The sequence below is a fragment of the Loxodonta africana genome, chromosome 16 (assembly GCF_030014295.1).
Source record: "Loxodonta africana isolate mLoxAfr1 chromosome 16, mLoxAfr1.hap2, whole genome shotgun sequence".
Lineage (NCBI taxonomy): Eukaryota > Metazoa > Chordata > Mammalia > Proboscidea > Elephantidae > Loxodonta > Loxodonta africana.
Genome location: NC_087357.1, coordinates 66806598 through 66830030, shown reverse-complemented (window position 1 = coordinate 66830030; position 23433 = coordinate 66806598). Strand labels below are relative to the sequence as shown.

Genomic DNA, 23433 nt, shown 5'->3' with positions numbered 1-23433 from the left:
TAAAAATAACTGTCTAGGTGACACAGAGATGTATTCACAATATATTTTGAATTTTTAGAAAGGCTTCGAAAATAGAGCAATTCCATTTTTTGTTTCAAAATATGTATACAAATATGCAATAAAACTTTAGAAGGATGCAGTATTAACAGTGGTTATCTCCAAGTTCAGCTTATGGGTGATTTTTATTTTCTTTTTTATTTCTATTTTTTGAAATTTCTACAATTAACATGCATTAACTGTGTAATATAACAGATTACCCAATTTAAAAAAGCAGGTTAGATATATGTATGCGCCTGACAATTATTTCCTAACTTGAAATCTTTCCTAGTTAAACAAACTGTTTTTAAAAATATACACACACAAAAATTTTTTAAAGGAAATAGATATATTTTGGAAAGTTTTCCCTACAAGAGAGTTTTTTTTTTTTTTTTTTTTTTAAATATATGGATGTAAAAGGATCATTCTCAATAAGGTGAAAACTTGAGTGGTAAGGAAAAGGAGCTGTGCTTTGTCTACCATGAATGTAATCCAATTCTACCTATGAGTTATGTTTTAGTGGGGTATTCCACCACCTGTATGTCAGTTTGTCATACTGTGGTGGCTTCCATGTTGCTATGCTGCTAGAAGCTACGTCATCGGTATTTCGATTACCAGCAGGGTCACCCATGGTGGACAGCTTTCAGCGGAGCTGTCAGACTAAAAAAGACTCAGAATAAAGGCCTAGTGATCTACTTCTGAAAACTAGCCAATTAAAATCTTAAGGATTACAAAAGAGCATTGTCCAACTCGCTTGCTTTGGACATGTCATCAGGAGGGATCAACTGCTAGAGGAGGACATCATATTTGGGGAAGCAGAGGGCCTCAAGCTCATGGGAGACCCCTTGGTGAGATGGACTGGAACGATGGCTACAATGATAGAAAAAAAATTGAAAGAAAAAAAATTTAATCTGCATACACCATTAGTAGTAAAACCACACAGAAAGGAATGGTATTCCAAGTCATTTTTTTCCCCCAAGTGATTTTATAACACAGTAATTAATCTTGGCTGTACGTCCCAGTATAATACTTCCTAAGGACAAAAATACTTAAAAAAAATTTTTTTAAATAGTTTTCAATAGTCATATTGTTGAGAATAGTGTTAATTAGTACTGTTATTCTGAGACTGCTATGAGGGATAAAAAAAACCCCATCACTCGTTGCTGTTGAGCTGATTCCGACTCATAGCAATCCTACAGGACAGAGTAGAACTGTTCCGTAGTTTCCAAGGAGCACCTGGTGGATTCAAACTGCCGACCTTTTGGTTAGCAGCTGTAACAGTTAACCACTACACCACCAAGGCTTCCATGAGGGATAAGCTACTAATTATGTTGATGTCATTGAAAACCAGGATTTTTAGCATGGAAGAAAGGAGATACAGTGCTGCATTTGAATTGAGTTAACCAGTATAAACTTATGATACATTTTATCTTCAAAAAAAGAAGAAAATGTATTTTCTATGATCAACCTAGCAGCAACGACCACCTCTAGTATCCAGACCGTGGTCTCAAAATACAATTACTAAAAGTAATCAGGGCTTCTTGGAGAAATGGCTGATTCCAGGTCTAGGGCAAGAATGTATAAGATGAACCCAAATATCTTCTCATGAAAGAGGGAAAGAAAGCTATAGAAGACTACCAGGGTCACATCCAAAAAGGTCTCAGGAACCAAACTGGAGAGGCTCCTGCTGTTCAAAATTGGGATCATTTGAACATTAATAAGGATAACATGTAGAACATACTGAACGCATCAAATGTTTAAATCTACTGGTTCATAAAAATACTTAAAAAAAAAAAAAAGCTTCATTGGTAACTTTTGGAAGCTGTTTCAGAGTCAATTCATACTTTGGAAACTACCTAATAAAGGGAAAGTATCAAGCATTTATCCTGCCTTTCCTGTAAAAACTACCTCAGGATAACCAAGTAGTTAATGAGGAATAAAAAAAAGCTTCCCTTTATATAAGTATACCAGCTAATACATGAAGAAGGAATGAATAGAATTAGAATATTACCATTTTGAAATCTAACAGATTAATAGATCTAAGCAGTGGTATCAGTGGCTGCTAATATGACAAAAGGGAAAAACATCCATACATTATATGCCTCCTGATGGAAGTACACAACATTAGTTGTATCTAACTACTAATTTCAGGAAATAAAGGAAGGCAAAGGACCATGTTAAACACAAGGATACAATTGGCAAATTCTATACTACAGGAGTCTCCAGCAGACAACCTCTCTTTCAACAGGTGAAATGCAAGGAAAATTTAAAAAAAGAAGAGAAAGGAGGGAGAACATACAGCTTGAAAGAGATTTATCAGACAACAAATTACAATGGATGAGCCATATTTAGCTACTGTAAAAAATATTTAGAAGGCAAGAGGGAAAATTTGAACATGCTGTGACACTGGGTTGGTTGGGATTTGATGATATTAGAGAATTATTTTTTAAATTATGGTGTTCTATTTTTTTTTAAAGTCCTTCCCATTTAGATGTATGGAAATATTTATGGTCAAAATGGTACAATTAATTTGTTTTCGAAAGAATACAGGAGACTGGGGAACTAGATATAAATACAGATAAACAAAACTGGTCATGAGTTGGTAATTGTTGAAGCTGACTGATAGGAACATGGGGGCTCATGCATTTCAGTCTACCTATATATGTTTAAAATTTTTTATAATTTTTAAAACTATGAGGCAGGCTGGATATTTGATATTAATAAATTATTAATTGATTTAGGTATGATAATGGTATTGTGACTATAATTAAGAAAGAATCCTTTTAGAGAAACACTGAAATATTTACAGTTGAAATTAAAAAAAATAATAATAATACCTGTAACCTTTCTGAGTCAGTTGTGGGAACATCAAAGCAAACACCCTAAAAGCAAAATGAAAACATTTTTATTTTAGATGCATATGAGCTGACTAGTCACTAACAGACTAATACTTGCTGGTAAATCATCTATTAGTTGGGGGAAAAAAAAAAAAAAAACTACAGTTGTGTAGCCACCACCAGCATCATTTATTACGACATTTCACAAGAACATTTTTAACACCTCAGAACGTTTCATCATGTGAATTCCTTTGAATTTTCTATGTACACAATCATCATCTTCAAATAAGGACAATTTTAATTAAAAAAAAAAATTTGTTTCCGATGATTGCTTAGAGGACTGAAATAGATAATATGCACAGCACGAACTGGCAGCTTAATGTATTTTCTGAATATGAAAGAGTAGCTAAACACAACATCTAATAAGAATCTACTAAGGAGTACCTGCTAGAAAAGATTTTGTGAATACTCTGTTGTTAGGTGTCCCTTATAAAACTGTCCTACTGATAAAGTCCTTTAAAAATTTAGTGCCAGGAAGTTTTTCTCTTGAAGAGTTGCAGTGTTTATCAGATAATAAGACAGATGTAACTCAAGATGTTGCTTCTTTGGTCTTGGTTGCCAATAAGTTGAAAACTAATTTAGTTCTCAATTATAGCAACTAACTTGACCTAAGGATCTTGTTACACTTACTTTACCCTCCCCTCTACATTTTTTTCTGTACATGTATATTTATCTAATACTTGCCCCAATTTTTTGAAGGTAGCTTATATAAAATTTTGAGACATGACTATTTCCAGTAAACAATCTAGTTATTAAATACTAGGCTACAACGAACCTATGTGGGAGTTAGATTGAATGAATAAATACAATATCTCTTTTCAAAATCATTACAAGAAATCAGAGCCACTAAAATTACAGTTTAAACTTTGCTGTTTCCTAGTCATATTATAATACTTCTTATTCAACTTGCATCATTATCCTTACTGCAATTACAAGCTACTTAGTCTTAGAGAAAACATACACACATAATATGTATACAAGGGCAGAAACTTAGATAACTTGATATTAGATAGGCAAAAGAAGCAGAGTGATTTATAGCTTCTGGGGACCGGGGTTATAACTCCCAAAGTTTACAACCGGAAACAAACTAACAGAGAAACAGTATTCTTCATCCCATCAGGCATCAAAAAAAAAGAAGGAAAAAAATCTCCTAGTCTAAAAATAGGTAGTTGATTAAAAAGCTTTTTAACTGTGTAGAAGGCCTACCATATTTCCTTTTAGGAGGCACATTCTGGTAATTTGGGACACAGCATTACTACTCAGCTTTCTGTTAAGTTCTTTCCAAGCACAGCTGACATCCTGTATTTCTTCTGGGCTTTCCAGAGTCATGGTCACAAACCCCTTAAGAAATAAAAGTCACATTATGTTTGAAAAAAAAAACCATTATTAACAGGACAATGAACTTTACCACACTTTTAACCGAGTACTTCTTACGAGGCAGAAGTATAGACTGGTTGCTAAAAAATTAACTTCTTTAAAACTATATTGATAACCACATGCAAAAGAATGAATTTGGACCCCTACACCTCATTCAATATGCAAAAATTAACTAAAAATGGATCAAAGATCGAAATACAAGTACTAAAATTATAAAACTCTTAGAAGAAAAGGTAGTGGTAAATCTTCACGACCTTGGATTTGGCAATGGACTCTTAGATATGACACCAAAAGCAAAAGCAACAAAAGAAAAAAACATAAATTGGACTTCATAAAAAATAAAAACTTTTGTGCAAAACACATGATCAAGAACATGAAATGACAATCCACAGAATGGGAAAAATTTTTGTAAACCATTTATAAGGGGTTAATATCTAGAATATATAAAGAACCCTTACAACTCAACAACAAGAACACAAAAAACTCAATTTAAAAAATGGGCGAAGGACTTAGATAGACATTTCTACAAAAAAGATATAGAAATGGTCAACAAGCACATGCAAAGATGTTCAACATCATTGGTCATTAAGGAAACGCAAATCAAAACCATAATGAACCATCTAGAACAAAAGAGAATGAAGAAAACCAAAGATTCAAGGGAGTGAGTGGTCCAAAGGACTATTGTACCACATGAGCCACAGCCTACATTACCCCAAGACCAAAAGAACTAGATGGTGCCTGGCTACCACTACCGACCACTGATTGGGATTACAACAGAGGTTCCCTGGCAGAGTGGGAGAAAAGTTGTAGAATGAGAAATCAAATTCACAAAAAAGACCAGACAGAGACTACAGGAGCCCCTGAGACTATGGCTCTAAGACACCCTTCTGAAGTGGAATCGAAGCCATTCCTGGAGACCACCTTTCAGCCAAACCAGGCCCATAAAATAAACAAAAATACCGGAGAGGAACGTGTTCCTTAGAGCAATCAACTACACGAGATCAAAAGGACAACACTTGCTGCAGGAAGAGTTAGAAAATCAGGGAAACTAGTGTGGAAATGAGGAGGATGCTGACACATTGTGGGGAATGAAACCAATGTCACAAACACTTTATGGACAAACTACCAAATGGGAAACTAATTTGCTCTGTAAAGTTTCACCTAATGCACAATAAAAAAAAAAAAAAACCCCACAATGAGCTACTGCTTCATACACACTAGGGCAGCTTTAATTAAAAAAAAAAAAGGAAATGACAAGTGTATTGGCCAGGAGGTGGCAAAATAAGAACCACTCTATGGTTAATGACCGGAATGTGAAATGGTGCAGATGCTACAGAAAACAGTATAACAATTCCTCAAAAAGTTAAACACAGAGCTACCATATGACCCAGCAGTTCTACTCCTAGGTGTGTACCCAAGAGAAATGAAAACATATATCCACATAGAAACTTGTACACGAATTTATAGCAGCATTAATCATAACAGCTAAAAGCCAGAACGACCCAAATGTCCAGCAACAGATGACTGGATAAATAAATTGTGGTCCATAAGTACAACGGAATATTGTTCTTGTTGTGTGCCCTGAGTCAGTTCCGACTCACAGCAACCCTATGTAGAACGAAGCACTGCCCAGTCCTGTGCCATCCTCATAATCATTGTTACACTTGAGCCCAGTGTTGCAGCCACACCGGAATATTAATCAGCTATAAAAAGGAATAAAGTGCTGATGTGTGCCACACTGGATGATCCTTGAAAACATTATGCTAAGAAGTCAGACAAAAAAGGTCACATATTGTATAGTTCCTTTTATGTGCTGTATCCAGAATAGGGAACTTCACAGAGACAGAAAGCAGATTAGGGATTACTAGAGGATGGGGGGGCGCGGGAGGAGAATGGAAAGTAATTAATGGGTACGAGGTGTTTTTTGGGGGGTGGTGAAAAAGTTTGGAAAACTAGAGAGAGCTGATGGTTACACAGCATTGTGAATACACTAAATACCACTGACTTGTATGCTTTACAATTGTTTACTGCATGTTACATGAATTTCACCGCAATTAAAAAAAAAAAACTAGATTAATAGAAGACTAATGTTTATAGAAAGAGTCCTGGTGGCACAACAGTTAAGCACTTGGCTACTAACCAAAAGGGTGGCAGTTTGAATCCACGTAGCGGCTCTACAGGAGAAAGAGCTGGTGATCTGTTCCCATAAAGATTACAGCCAAGAAAACCCTATGGGGCAGTTCTACTCTGTCACATGGGGCTGCTGTGAGTCTGAATCAACTCAGCAACACATGACAACAATTTTTATAGATCATTCATAGTATTCTCCTATGTATTACTCTAAAGAGTATATTTCATCCTAACCATCATTCTTTAAGAGAGTTAAACAATTAGCGCATCAGAGAAAGATAACAAGCTTTCACCTTATCAGAAAGATGTTGATGGAGCCAAAGTTAGCTTGGAATAGAAAAATCTACAAAAGGACATAAACCTCTAAACATGTGAAGGACTACAACATAGGTGAAATTAATTGTTTTATAAAACCTTAATGGATAGCAAAACAACATGAAGAAGCTATAGGGAGGCATTCATTTAACAAATATTTGTTCAGCGCCCCCATCTATGTTCAGTAGCAAATAGTCCTTTCTCTCCCAGAGGTGTATTCTAGTGGGGTGGGGGGGGACGGACAGAAGGAAGGGTATAGATGATAAATAACCAAATATATGTTTGGGTGATAATAAGCTTCCATTAAAAGGGGGGGGGGGTAGGCAGCAGGGCAAGAGAATAGAGAGTAATGGGAGGGGTAGGCTATTTTAGATACAGTGATCTTGAAAGAGCTCTTTGATACTGGTGATATTTGAACGAGACCTGCATAAAATGAAGGAAGCTATGTGGTTATTAAAGGGGAAGAACATTTGAGACAGAAGTGCAAAAGACTCACACAGGAGTGGGTTTCAGTAACAAGTATAGACTAGAGTGGCTGAAACAAGCAAGGGCAGAGGTACAAGGAATGAGGTCAAAGAGATAGCAATGGGAAAATTGTAGGCCACAGTAAAGACTCTGGATTTCCGTTTCATCCTTAAATTTCAAACCACTAGCCTCCATTTCTAGTATATTTAATCAGAGCTTGGATGACCATCTGCCAAAGAAGGCTTTTTTTACTGGCTAAGGATTAAGACTAAACGACCTCTTAGGTAATTCTCACCTCTAAGAATCTAAATATTTTCACAGGAAAATAAGTATTTTCTTAAGAAGCATTTGGTGGGGTATTACCCAAAAAACCCAGTGCCGTCGAGTCGATTCCAACTCATAGTGACCCTATAGACAGAGCAGAACTGCCCCATAGAGTTTCCAAGGAGCGCCTGGTGGATTTGAACTGCCGACTCTTTGGTTAGCAGCCGTACCACTTAGCCACTACGGAACCAGGGTTTCCTGGTGGGGTATTAGGGATAGGATATTTGCTCACTGCTAAAGTATCAAGTCACAGATTACTTTCTGATAACAGAGAGTAAAATATACCTTTACAATGGGAATATGTGGTGCTTTTCATCTTAACCAGGTGATCAAACTAAGCATTACTAGTATTGGAACAATCTGACCATTATATTCCTCCTGCCAAAGGGTCGGCAGTTCAGATCCACCTGCTGCTCCTTGGAAACCCTATGGGACAGCTCTACTCTGCCCTACAGGGCAGTTACGGGTTGGAATGAACAGCACATGCATGTGATGCAGTATGAGTGACACAGTATCTCCTATGGAGTACTACTGCCAAAAGTGTTTAGCCTGGATATAAAATCGAGCTTTGATATTATTTCCAGCTTAGAGCAAAGACTTTGGATGAAGGCAAAAATTAAATGATGACTGAAGAAAAGAAAATCGATAAATCCAGAACATGAGACATTCTACCAGATGACAACCGGCCTGGACTCTTCAAAAAATCAATGTCATGAAAAACAGGAAAAAAGTAGGTAAACAGTTCTAGATTTAAAGAAAACTAAACAAAAACAAAAAAAAACCCACAAAAGCATAACAACCAAATGCAACATATGAACCTTAACTGGACCCTGACTTTTAAGATGGAGAGGGAGAAATAGGATTGTGTGAGATAACTCACTCCCAGCGAAATAACATTTGGCTGAACTGTTAACACCCGCCAGGGCGGAAACCATCAGATGACCCACTCGTGAGCTGCACTCACTATGCCTGATAAGTCACACTCAAGTTAACCTGTCTTGCTCCTTTTCATCCAGCTGGGTTCTCCTACCCGCAATTACTCTGTCCTATTTTTTATCATTACTCAAAAATCCTACCTGCAAATTCCTGTCTAATATGTGTCCCCAGAACCAGGCTTGCTCTCTCTACCCAAACATCAGAAAGCCCTCTTACTGATGGGTCCTCTCACTCAGGGATACCCCTCACTTATGTCTGAGTGAATAATAAACCTCTGAACTACTTGGAACCATGGCTCTGGTGTGGTCTGTTTTGATGTCTGATACTGACCTGGGAGTGGGCGAGGTGAGACCATGTTTAGACACAGACACACACACACACACACACACTCTTCCACTTATACAGGCAATCCTTGCTTTGCATCTTGTTGTTGGGTACTGTCGAGTCGATTTTTGACACATAGTGACCCCATGCAACAGGGTAGAACTGCCCCATAGGGTTTTCTCGGCTGTAATCTTTATGGAAACTGATCGCCAGGTCTTTCTTCCACGGAGTTGTTGGGTGGGTTCAAACCACCAACCTTTCAGTTAGCAGCCTAGCAATTAACTGTTGCGCCACCTGTGTTAACGGCACAGAAGCTATTTCTTGTAAAATACAAAACAGAATAAGTTCTGATAAACGTAAGTTTCAATTAACACAGTATTATATACAATGTAGGATTTCATATACATTTCTCCAGGTAGACAGACGGACAGACATAGTTTGGATAATTAGGAAAATTTGAGTATGGATTAGTTATTAGATAATGATATGGAGCTATTACTGATTTCAATAGATAAGATTACGGTACTGTGATTATGTAGGAGAATATCCTTATTCTTAGAGGATGTATGCTGAAATATTTAGTGATGAATATCATGATTCTTGGAGCCCTGGGGGCATAGTGGTTAAGAGATCAGCTGCTAACCAAAACGTCAGCAGTTCAAATTTACCAGCTGCTCCCTGGAAACCCTATGGGGTAGTTCTACTGTGTCCTATAGGGTTGCCATGAGTTGGAATCAACTTGATGGCAGCAGGTTTTGTTATCATATTCTCCAATAGTTTAGCAAAAAACAAAAAAGTATACTAACAGTTGCTAAATATAAGTAGATGGTATATGTTTATTGTACTATTCTTTCAATCTTTCTGTAGGCTTGAAAATTTGAAAGAACTGACAGTCAATAAAGTACTGAGGAGTAGGAGAAAAAGAGGAGACCAATTTCTAGCAGAGCAAAATGTGTTTTTCTACACAGAAAGCAGGGCACATTTAGGGGGTTAAATGTAAATACTTATTAACTCACTATACAGTATCTGCTATGGTTCTATTTTTGTCTTTTTTCCAAACAAATATAATTTTCTACCTTATCAGAGGTGATCAAAGATCGTGGTTCAAAACTTGATGCACCAGAGATGTGGGCTAATGCTGCAGCCAATGCATCCACTGCCCCTTTCTCTTCTATCAGTCTCTGAGCTGATGGTCGGAAAAAATCAACAGCAGCATAAGAAACAGAAGCCAGAGACCTATGGTTTAAAAATAGTAATTTTCTTGGTCAAGACACAGGTTAAAAATGAAAGGTAAGAGAATGAATGGGAAAAGAGTAACATTTTCTTATTTTAATATAACTTAAGTGTCTGCTGGTAAAACTGGTGATTAAAATTTTCTGACATTTGAACTAGGAGAGCTAAAGATGAATAGCCTAATACAAAAAGAAAAAAAAAATTTTTTTCAGCAAGGTCAGAAAGCATACCTGATGGCATCCATGCTTTTAGATTTAACTAAATCCATTGTAGAAGGAACACCTACACGTTTAAAAGTAATTCCCTGAAAATGAAAGAATTACATTAAAGAAAAATGGAAGTCTTTACAAGTAATTCTTAAATTAATATAGTTTGTTGAATTTCCATTTCTTGGACACAAAGATTTCCAAGCCCTAGCCAAAAGATCTGCTTTTTCTAATCATTATAAATTGCAGAACGAAAAAAAAAACTTTGTCCTTTTAAGTTTGTTAAAATTATGAAATTTAACTTGCAAAACAAAGCTAATTCCTAAAAATAAAAAAAAGATGCTGTTTATCAACTTTTTTTCTTATTAGCCCATCTCATTCTACAAAGTATATGCAGCATATAAACACAAACAATAAAAATAGGAAAAAACGTGAAATTACACAAAAAAATCCAGACCAGAGAAGTGTATAATTTCTTATAGAAACTGGCATTTGTACCAATACTCAATATAATCTTAACTATTATATCAAGTCCCCCATTTACGATGCTGAGTAAAAGGTACGAAATCACAGCGCACTTCTGATTTTAGTATCCAGGGAGAAATTCAAGAAGAAAACGTGAAAGTCAGCTCTTCTATCTTCACAATAAAGGCTGTACTAAAACAAAGTCTTGCAGCTAATATAAATTTAGCTCTCCACATGCTTCACATCCAAAAGTAGCTTAAACTGAGAAAAGTTATGAAGATCTATTTGTGAGAACAAATACGAAAAGAGCTCTTTTCTAAAGCACCATTTAGATAATAATAAGCCTGAAATAATTTAATTCAACTTACTGCTTTTTGTTCCACATATCTTAGTTGACCTCTTTCTCTTGGCTGATAAAAACATATGCAAATCCCTGTCCGGCCCGCTCTACCTGTGCGTCCAGAGCGATGGATATAGGACTCAACATCCTAAAAATAAAACAGGCAATACCTTTAAAAAATACGGCAAGTTACATAGTCATTCCAGCATCCAAATACTAATAATGACAACACTACTACTAATAAAAATATTTTTATCTTAATCCTGCTGCTCTTTACAACATCCTGAAGAATTTATACACTTGAATTAGGGGGAGGAAAGATTTCGATTTAAGGCCTTTTTATCCACCTCACCCCAGGGCTCTTTATATGGCTGTTGTGATTGTTGTACACCATTGATTTTCGACTCACAGAGACCTCATGCAACAGAGTAGAACTGTCCCATGGGATTTTTCTTGGCTGTGATCTGTATTGCAGCAGATCACCAGGTCTTTCTCCCACGGAGTCAGTGGGTAGGTTCAAACTGCCAACCTTTTGGTTAGTAGCTCAGTGCTTAACCAGTGTGCCACCAGGGCTCCTCCTCTATATGGCAACTTATGATAACTCCTTTACATGATTTTGTTGCTCTATGCTTCAACTCCAAATAATAAAGTTAATCATTTGCAAGGTATTAGATTCTGATCAGTTCAACACTGCATTAACAAAAAGTGGCTAAGAGCAATAACAGATGACATATTTTTCACTTCCCAAGGAATATTTTGTAAATAAAAAGGCAATTTATAAAATAGTTCCCCAAATCAAATCCCACTTCCTACCTGTGGAGGAGAACTCTGAATCACCAGGTCAACCTCAGGAATGTCCAAACCACGAGCAGCCACATTGGTTGCCACCAACACTTTAAAACTACCTTCTCTGAAGCCTTTCAGTGTAATTTCTCTTTGTGACTGTGCAATGTCTCCATGTAAACACTGGGCATTCTGTTTTTAAAAAAGGGGAAAAATTGGGTATATAGCTCATAATTGCAATTGATGGTACCGTAACACCATATGGTCTGTGCTCTTTTTCTGTTGTTTTTTAATCTTTTCTGATAATTATAATACATCCTACTGTTTAAAAAAAAAAAAAAAACTAACATTATAGAAAGTAACAAAATGTAAAAACTTCCCTTAATCCCTGCTTGCTGGAAATATTTAGTTCTTGGCAGTTTGGTGGATATTCTTCCAGATATTTTTTAAAATACACACACAAGCATATACTATAATTTCATGTATTTGTTTACAAAGATGGTATCATACTGCACGTACAATGTTTTGCGACCTGGTTTTTAAGCTTTAGTATACCTTACACTGTTTCCACATCTATAGACATAATTCTACCTAATTTTTAAAAGCTGTACATGATTTCTTCTATGGATGTGCAGCATCATTTGATGATGAACACTTAGGTCATATCCAAATTTTCACCTTTGAAAACATTGCTGAAATGAATATATTTCTGGACACCGTAGTATACAAACATCTCAGTAGGACACATGTATAGAAATTGAACTTCTGAGTCAAAAACTATGATAGTTAACACTGAAATAGCAATTGCCAAACTGTATTACAAAAAGGAGTTGTAGCACCCCTGTTTATTCTGCAACATTCTACGAGTATTTATTTCCTCATCCTCTATCCACCCTGTAGGTTACGAATCATTACCATCCAGTGGATCTAATAAGCAAAAATAACCCAATGTTATTTTAATTTGCATTCCTATAATTTTTAGTGAAATTTAACTTATTTATACTGGCTTGATCTTCCACTTGTGCTGCAAATAATTTTCCTTACACCCGAAAAAAAATCTGTCGTCAAGTCAATTCCGACTCATAGCGACCCTACAGGACAGAGTAGATCTGCCCATGGGGTTTCCAGGGAGCGCCTGGTGGATTTAAACTGCCGACCTTTTGATTAGCAGCCATAGCGCTTAACCACTATGCCACCACGGTTTCCTTCCTAACATAAGCCACTATTAAAGTCAAAAAAAGTTCAAAACAATGATTTAACCCTAACAGTATCTAAATCTCAGTATCTGTTTAATGCATTCACGAATATGCTCACTATGCACCAGGCACTGCACCAAGGTCTGTAACGTTCACAGAAGAACTGCCCTGAGAGAAGAGCTGGCAGGCACGTGTGCTGACTTGTGCTTTAACAGGTACAGGTGGAGAGTGCTACAGAGAGGAGAATCCACCTTCTGTCTGGGAGGAAGGCAGTACTGCGACCGAGACGTAACAGATAACAACGAACTAGCAGTCAGGTAAAAGGAGGAGCAGGAGGCCAGGGAGTTCTGGGCAGAAGAAATCTCATACATACAAGTGAGAGGCAACATAATGAGCCCGGGGAACTAAAATATTTGCGTATTACAAAGCACAGAGTAAAACAGGGAAATGGTGAGAGAGAAGGCGGGAAAGGAATATGAACTTTATCCTCAGGACAGTGGGAACAACTGAATGATTGTGAGCAGAACAGTATCATGATCAGATCTGCATCTTAGAAAGAACGCTCCGGCTACAATGTACAGAAGGTATTAGAAATGGGCAAGGCAAAAGCCAGGGAGATCCGGTTCACATGTAGAATTCAGAAGATGTACCAGTGGCTTCACTAGGGTAATGGCAATGACCACCTATTCACTCAACAAATCCTTAGTGAACACCTACCACACGTCAGGCACGAGGGATAAAATGGTGAACAAAAATAAGACTGTCTCTGTCCTCATGCAGGAGCCCTGGTGGCACAGTGGTTAAAACATTCGGCTGCTAAATGGAAGGTTGGTGGCTCAAACTCACCAGCTGCTCCACAGGAGAAAGATATGGCAGTCTGCTTCTGTAAAGATTTCAGCCTTGAAAACCCTATGCGGCAGTTCTACTCTGTCCTATAGGGTCACTATGAGTTGGGTTTGGTTGAGTTTGTCCTCATGGTCTTTATAATCTAGTAGGGGAGATGGACAATAACCAGATAATTACACATGCCAATAAGTATTGCCAACAAATACACTGGATGAAGCAAAAGTCTAAGAGGCAGTGAGCAATTAACAGGGCAACCTGACCTAGTTTGGGGTATGGGAGAGTTCTCTGAAAAATGATGCTTCGAACTAAGCTCTGAAGGATGAGTAGAGTTGCTAGGCAAGGTAGACCGCAAGTTCAAGAGCCCTGTGGGGTAAGAGGAAACATGGCATGTGTGGAGAGAGTGCAGAAAATGAAGGGATGGTGTGACAATAAGAGGAGGCTGGAGGGGTAAGTAGGGACTAGGTTATGTGTGAATTTGAGAAATATCAGATGAAAATGGGAGTGGAAGACAGTGGAAATGAGTATAAAAGATATTATGCATGCCTCCCAGATTCTGAGCTTCTGCAATTGGGGTAGGAGAGAAATGGGCAGTTTTAAATCATAGGAAATAGAATCCAAAAATTACGCTGTAATTAACTGGATGGAGAATGGTGAGGGAAAAAAAAGTCAATGGTGATACACAGATTTCTGGCTTAGGCTGTAGGTAGATGTGTATCATTCACCAAGAGGAAAGTTGGAGACAGAGTGAGAACAGACATCTAGGAGAGAATGAATTCAGTTTTACATTCATAGTGGGTTTTGGTGTCTATGGTCAGTAGGATAGACACAAGCCTAGTTCTTTACAGTGAATTTTTAATAATGCCCAAATCTAAGCTAGAGAAAGATGTGGGCATTAGCATATACACAATGACTATCATGTTGTTGTTGTTTGCCATCAAGTCTATTCCGAACATAATGACCCTATAAGGACAGAGCAGAACTGCCCCATATGGCTTCCAAGGCTACAATCTTTACAGAAGCAGACTGCCACATCTTTCTCCTGCAGAGCGGCTGGTGAGTTCAAACTGCTGACCTTTCAGTTAGCAGCCTAGCGTTTTGGCAGTGTGCCACCAGGGCTCCATACTAGAACCATAAAAAAAAAAAAAAACACTGCCATCGAGTTGATTCTGACTCATAGCAACCCTATAGGAAACAGAACTGCTCCATAGAGTTTCCAAGGAGTACCTGGTGGATCTGAACGGCTGACCTTTTGGTTAGCAGCCATAGCTCTTAACCACTATGCCACCAGCATTTCCTACTAGAACCACAGGAATGATTATGTACATGTACCCATATACACTATATTTCTTAGCTGCTTACTACAGTAAAAGCATCGTGCTAAATACTTTAAATGATTTCATTTAAATATTAAAACTGATATTTTAAAAAGCGATTTTTAATTCCACTTCTTAAAAAGAAACATGGGCACAGAAATATGAAGTGACTTGCCTAAGATTACACAGTAAGTAACACAACTGAGATTTAAACCCTGATATGCCTGACTCCAAGTCCGTACTATCAATCATGGCGCGCTTTTCCCCTATCAGGAAGGGTCTGTAGTGATAAGAACTAAATGTAGACGTCAGAACCATGAGGAATGCCAGTATTTAAAGTACAGGCAAGAATACAAAAAGACCTCAACAGAAACTGGGAAGAAAACCTGTGTGGTATCATGGAACTCAAGTTAAGAGAAAAATTAAGTCATAAGCAAACATGCTTTAAATAAACAGCTCTTCACAGTGAATTTTTTAAATTCACTTTTAAAAAACTCAACCCAACAGAGATTTTTTACTTGATAATTAGTCCTAAGAGGGAATGATACACTCACAATACCAGTGATGGTTTCCAAGTCTTCCAAAGTAAATGTGTTTGTGTCTAACTGCTTAGAATCCAGAAAGTATTTTTTTCCTGAAATCCAGGTAAAAACTGACCTTCGAAAATTAAATTTAAATTAAAAAATAAAAACTAACCATTAAAGTTCTCTGGTTAGTCCATAAAATCTCTTATGACCTAGGAGATGCTACTGCTACTTTCCAAATAAATAGCAGACAGACACCCAGCTGAGGAGAACCTCTGTTCCTTCCAACCATAGAAACTGATGACCACCCACTGAGAAAATTCTCCCTCAGCCTCTGCAGCAAGGCAATTCCTCCCTTTGAGATAAAGCAATAGCTTCTGCAAGACAGCTGCTGCTGAGAGGTCTAATACAATGCCAGGAAAGGTAAAGCAACTACCCTCCAATGATATTTAGGGTCTGTATGTTTATACTGGACATTTTAAAAATCAAACCTAATGGTACACAATTTAGTTAAAATGACAGCAGAAGATGGGGACAGCATATTTTTTAAAGCAATTCCCACATAAAAAAAGAACACAGCAACTAGGATAACAAAACTAAAAAATCCACAGATAACATCTATGACAGAACTAAGCGACAAGATATCCTCATGATTCCTAAAACATGAGCGGGTGGGGTAAGAACTATACTTACGGGTAGAATCTGCCAGTCCTAGAAATAAGTACTCCCTGGAAACCATAATGGGCCAATTTGGGATTAACAGTTGAAGCGGGGAGGGCTTTTGCACATTGAAGGGTGATTGTGAGGAGCCTGAGGTAAGGTCTGAAGGGGCTGGAACAGGCTGAGTCCTATATAAAGGCCCACACTGAGGAGACAACGCTAGGCCTAGAATCCAAACTGAGGATGCCAGGAACAACAGAAGCAAAGGAAAAAGAAGATCGAGATAAAAGGGAAGAGACGGCAGGAGTTCAGAAAGTGGGTGACTATATATATATAACAGCTTTATTGAGATATAACTTACAGATCGTATTTTTAAATACTGACAAAAATAACAAAACAGGAAGCTCTAGAGCTGTGAAGTTGAAAAACTATTCTGACCCATGCTTCAGAAAATTCAGAAAGATTAACCTCACCTAAAAATGAGCAATAAAAAGACTACAGACAATCTCATACAAAGTAATTAGGAGAAAAAACAAAGAACAGGCAAAATAATCTCTCTACAGATCATGAAAGCACTCTAGAAAGGCATGCCCACAAAACAGATGAAAAATACAGCCTTACATTTCAAAATGAGCTACAAAAAATTTTTAAGTAATATATGAAAGAATAAACATCAGAGTTAGAAACACTAAAAATAAGGTGATATAACTCAAGAAATAGAACCAAGAGCTAAGAGGTTTTCATAAATGAAGACTATACCAGAAGGAATATAACATTTGTCTTAGTTATCTAGTGCTGCTATAAGAGAAATACCACAAGTGGGTGGCTTTAACAAACAAATTTATTCTCTCACAGTCTAGGGGACTAGAAGTCCATATTCAGGGTGCCAGCTCCAGGGGAAGGCTTCCTCTCTTTGTCGCTTCTGGGGGAAGACCCTTGTCATCAGTCTTCCTCTGGTCTAGGAGCTTTTCAGTGCAAGGACTCAGGGTCCAAAGGACACACTCTGCTCCTGGTGGTTCTTTCTTGGTGTCAAGAGGTCCCTCTCCTTTCTGCTTGATTCTCTCTTTTGAATATCAAAAGAGACTGACTCAAGATACAACTTAACCCTAGAGACTGGGTCTTGACACATTAAAATAATTGCCTCTAATTCTGCCTCATTAATATCATAGAGGTTAGGATTTACAACATGTAGGATAATCACATCAGATCACAAAACAGTGGACAGCCGCACAATACCGGGAATCATGGCCTAGCCAAACTGACACACATTTTAGGGGACACAATTCAATCCGTAACATACTGACAATAGACAATGCTTTAAGACGGAAAATTCTGTAAAACTGAGTAAAGAAAAACATGAAAAACTGGATGTCTATCTGTAAAAAAATGGAACAGCACGCATACTTCACACCAGACACAAAAACTAAAACAAAATGGATCAAAATCCTAAATATAAAACCCGAAATGATAAAGATCATGGGAAGAAAAATAGAAACAATGCTAGGGGCCCTAATACATGGCATAAATACAATACAAACCATAACTAACAATACCAAACAGAGAGAACAAACTAGATAACTGGGAGCTTTTAAAAATTTAACACTTAAGCTCATCAAAAGACTTCACCAAAAGGGTAATAAGAGAACCTATAGACTGGGAAAAAGATTTTGGCTACGACATATCTGACAAGGGTCTAATCTCTAAAATATATAAAATACTTCAACACCAACAACAAAAAGACAAATAATCCAATTTAAAAAATGGGCAAAGGATATGAAGACACTTCACCAAAGATGATACTCAGGCAGCTATCAGACACTTGAGGAAATGCTCACAATCATTAGCCATTAGAGACATGAAAATCAAAACTACAGTGAGATACCATCTCACTCCAACATTACTGGCACTAATAAAAAAACAGAAAATAACAAATGTTGGTGAGGTTGCAGGTATATTGCAACTCTTACACACTGCTGGTAGGAATGTAAAATGGTACAACCACTGTGGAAAACTATATGGTGCGTCTTTAAAAAGCTAGAGAGAGAAATATCATACCATCTAGCAATTTCACTCCTTGGAATACATCCTAGAGAAACAAGAGCCATCACACAAATAGACATACGCACACCCATGTTCACTGCAGCATTATTCACAGTAGCATAAAGATGGGAACAACCAAAGTGTCCATTAACAGATGAATGATAAATAATGGTAAATATACAAAAGGGAATACTATGCAACAATGATGAATCCATGAAACATCCCACAACATGTATGAGTCTGGAGAGCATTATACTGAATGAAGTAAGTCAATCACAAAAGGACAAATACCGTATGAGACCACTATTACAAAAAAACAAGGTTTACACACAGAAAAAAAATCTTTGATGGGGAAGTCACAGATACCACACAAGTGGTAACTCTGGTGACAGGAAAGACAACACACAGTGTAGGGCAAAGCAGCACAACTTGACCAAGGCAAAGTCATAGAAGCTTCCCAGGCACATTCAAACACCTTGAGGGACTGAGTTACTGGGGCTGAGGGCTGGGGACCATGGTCTTGGGAGACATCTAGGTCAATTCGTGTAACACAGTTAATAAAATGTTCTACACTTTACTTTGGTGAGTAAGCATCTGGGGTCTTAAAAGCTCCCAAGTGGCCACCTAAGATACAGCTATTCGTCCCCACACCACCTGGAGCAAAGGAGAATGAAGAAAACCAAAGACAAAGGAAAACATTAGTCCAAAGGTCTAATAGACCTCATGAACCACAGCCTGAGCCCAGAACTAGGCGGTGCCCAGCTACCACCACCGACTGCTCTGACAGAAATCACAATAGAAGGTCCTGAACAGAATGGAAGAAAAAATGTGGAACAAAATTCAAATTAAAAAAAATAAAGACAAGTTTTACTGGTTTAACAGAGACTGGAGAAACCCTCGAGACTATGGCTCCCAGACACCCTGCTAACTCAGAACTGAAGCCACTCCTGAAGTCTGTTTTTCAGCCAAAATGAGACAAGCCTATAAAATAAACAATAACACACACGATGAACGTGCCTCTTAGTTCAATCAAGTATACGAGACCAAATGTGCAACATGAACGCACGAAGGGACAGGAAACTGGATGAATGGACACGGAGAACCCAGGGTAGAAAGGGAAAGGGGGAGGGTGCTGACACATTGCAGGGACTGCAATCAATGTCTTAAAACAATTTGTTTTATAAATTTTTGAATGAAAAGCTAATTTGCACTGTAAATTTTCACCTAACACAATAAAAAAAAATTTTTAATGAAATATTTTCTCATATGGATATGAAATAAAGTAACAAAATATGAGAGAGAAGAAAGGAGCACCAGCATACATATGAGTCCCTAAAGAATAAAACCAAAGCAATGAGACAACCCAAATACTAAAAACTGTGATTCAGGAAAAATTTGCTGAAATTGAAGAAAAAGTTTTGAAACTACAAATTGAAAGTATACACCATGTACCTGGAAAAACTGACCAAGAACACCACTACCAAAATATGTTCTAGTAAAACTACTAATTTTTAAAGAAAAATAAAAGTCTTTGGGAATCCAGATATAAAATCATTTATGAGGAACAAAAATCAGACTGGCAGTGAAATTTTGATAGTAATACTTTATTCTAAAAACAACGGAATAACATATTTAAGACACTGAAGGAAAAAAACGTAAACCAAAAATTTTATATCCAGGCAAAATTATTTTCAGGTATAAAGGCCACAGAGAAGCTATTATCAACAGGGAATATTAGTTCCATGAGCCCTTCTTTAGGAATCTACTAGATAACTCATGGACAACAAAAACGACTGGAGAGACACATCAACATAAAGGCTGATAACATTAATTTTCAAGTGCTGTTAATATGACAAAAAGAGAAAGAATTGACATTGTATACCTCCTAATAGACTTACACAACCTATAAAGTAATTTTGCCAATAAAAATAATAATAAACTTGAATATGATGAAGCCTTTGTATCTAACTACCAGTTTTCAAAAAATACAGAAAACAGAGGAACATGTTAAATGACAACGCAGGGAAGCAGTAATCTAGGTTTTATGAAAACTTGGTTTCTTACACAGTAATTAAAGAGATGAAACAACGCATATACTAACACAGACTTAGTAAGTGAACTCACACAATCTAAGAACCTTATTAGAATACAGATTTTTAAAAAAGAATCTATAAAAGAAAACAAGCATTTATGAACTACTAGGAATCTGAACACTGATTAACATTAGAAGAAACTGTTGTCAATTTTTTAGATATGATAACACTATTGTGGATTTTAAAAAATAACCTTTTATTTTTGAGATACATACTGAAATATTTACGGATGAAATAATATGGTATCTAAGGTTTTCATCAAAATAGCTCACGGGGGGTAAGTGGGTGGGCATATAGAAGAAGAAAATAAGTACTGGAGGATGAAGATATAGGGGTTCATTACAGTATTTTGTAGACTTTTGTATGTGTTTGAAATTTTCTACTATAAAATTTTTTAAAAAAGAAAAAAGACACATAGATTTAATATTCTGGTCAATTCACTGAATACGTACTTGTGATTCTAACACACTCTAAAATATCACCCATATCACCCACTCATACCCACAGAGTCTCATTTCATTTCAACCTTTCTATCTTCAAGATCACATTTTCAGAGTCTTAATTAAAAAAGCATCTGATGAAAATTAACAGAATTCTATCCTGACTTAACAGATCATAAGAGACTGGCTACAACAATTTCTTTCTAAATTAAACTCAATTCTGAGAATGACTATCAAATCCAGTCCATATGACAATAATGATTTTTGTTTAGTAATTCATCCCTATAATCTCTACCAGAGAAAGCATTAAAAAAAATACCTGTTTTATGTGTGGATTCATGGCCATTTCAGTTACGTTCTTCTTGGTTTCACAGAAAATAATAGCCCTCCCTTCAGATCCACTATAGACTTGAAGGACATCTCCAATAACTGCCGGCCTCTGAGACCAATGGCACTGGATGGCCAAATGCTTTGAGGAAAGAAAATGTCAAATATCTGTTTCATTAAATTTATTTTTAAAATACTTTCCCTGTATACTTTTTTTAATCTGGTCAAAACTGGCCATCCTGGGAAACTATAAGATAGCAACTCTTCCTAACCCCATTTAAAAGGCAATATACAAATGCCCATCAATACATGAAAGGATAAATTGTAGTACATTCATACAATGGACAGTATTCAGCAATTAAAAGGAACCAGCTCCTGACACATGAAACAATAGAGTACATACAGTATGATTCCTTTTATGTGAAGTTCTAGAACAAGCAAAACTAATCTATATTCGGGAAAAAAAAAATCAGAGCAGTGGTTGCCTCTGGATGGGGGAACTGACTGCGAAGGGGCATAAGGGAACTTTCTGAGATAATGGCAATACTCTGTATCTTGACGGGTTTGTTTGGATTATACATGTGTATGAATCTGTCAAAACCTAGCAAATGTACACTTAAGATTTGCATTTAATTGTACAAAACTTACTTCAAAAACTGTAAACATTACATGGATGAACCAAAAAAACATTATGCTAATACTTATACATACATAACTGTAGGTACAGCTCATATAGAGTAGACAAGGGGTACAGTCAGGGAAACTTCTTAGACATAACCAAACACCCCGCAGGATAAAGTTCCTAGGCCGAAAGACAAAGGGCCACAGATTCAGGGGACATCTGTGTCAACTGGCACAACATAATATATAAAGACAATGTTCTGCACCCTACTTTGGTAAGTAGTGTCTAGAAGCTTAAAAGCTTGTAAGCAGCCATCTAAGATACACCTATTGGTTTCCTTCCGTCTAGTGAAGAAAACCAAAGACTCAAGGGAGCAATTAGTCCACAGGACTAATGGACTACACAAACCACAGCCTACCTGACCCCAAGACCAGAAGAACTAGATGGTGGCCAGCTACCACTACCAACTGCTCTGACTGGGCTCACAACAGAGGGTCCAGAGTGGGAGAAAACTGTAGAACCAAAAAATTAAAGTCACAAAAAAGACCAAACTTACTGGTCTGACAGAGTCTGGAGGAACCCCGGAGATGATGGCCCTAAGGACACCCTTCTGAACTGGAACTGAGGCCATTCCCAGAGACCAGCTCCCAGCCAAACAACAGACAAGCATATAAGATAAACAATAATGCCCGAGAGGAATGTATTCCTTAGAACAATCAATTATACAAGATCAAAAGGGCATTATCTGCCCAAAAGCAAAAATGAGAAGGCAGGAAGAGATAGAAAATCAGAACTAAAGAAAATGTGGAACCCAGGGTGGAAATGGGGAGTGCTGACACATTGTGGGGAATGAAATCAAGGTCATGAAACACTTTATCAAATGAGAACTAATTTGCTCTGTAAACTTTCACCTAACGCACAATAAAAAAATTTAAAAATGTAAATTTTACCTGTATCTTTGTTTGAATAGTATATGCACATATCTGTACAAAATTTGAATAAGCACACAAATCATAAAAAACAGAAGAAAAAATATGCTAAGTGAAAGAAACCAGATACAAAAAATAATCTACTATATAATTCCATTTGTATAAAATATCCAGACTGGCTAAATCCACGGAGACAGAAAGCAGATTAGTGGTTGCTAGGGACTGGGGGGAGTTTTTGCTCAATGAGTATGAGGTTTCCTTTAGGGGTAAGGAAAATGTTTTGAAGCTAAGTAGAAGTGATGGTTGCACAACACTGCAAATGTACTAAACACTACTGAATTGTATACTTTAAAATGGTTAATTTTATGTGAATCTTACCTCAATCAAAAAAAATTACAAAAAATAAAAAAGATTTTTCTTTAATTGCAAATACTGAGCTGTAGATTACAATATACATCCTAAAACACTTATGGGAAAATATACTGATTTCTGCAATTTACTTTGAAATGCATCCAAAAAAATGATGCATAGGCATAAGATAAATACAGTAAAATGTTAATGGTAGCATCTAGATGGTGCATATATATAAGTATTCACTGTAAAATTCTTTTA

The 23433-nt window shown here is 36.9% G+C and overlaps 1 protein-coding gene across 3 annotated transcripts in view; it reads right to left on the bottom strand.

Moving 5' to 3' along the window:
• DDX50 (DExD-box helicase 50) overlaps positions 1–23433 on the bottom strand; it is a 40060-nt gene that overhangs the window by 1296 nt on the left and 15331 nt on the right. For 2 of the 3 annotated variants that reach the window (XM_003409301.4, XM_010589184.3), the window contains exons 8-14: positions 21263–21412; positions 11862–12023; positions 11077–11196; positions 10268–10341; positions 9881–10040; positions 4140–4274; positions 2874–2918 (exon numbers count right to left, since the gene is read on the bottom strand). In XM_003409301.4, coding sequence (XP_003409349.1) covers positions 2874–2918; positions 4140–4274; positions 9881–10040; positions 10268–10341; positions 11077–11196; positions 11862–12023; positions 21263–21412 — 846 coding nt within the window. The remainder of the gene's footprint in view (positions 1–2873; positions 2919–4139; positions 4275–9880; positions 10041–10267; positions 10342–11076; positions 11197–11861; positions 12024–21262; positions 21413–23433) is intronic. The other variant, XM_064269650.1, reaches the window with a different exon arrangement.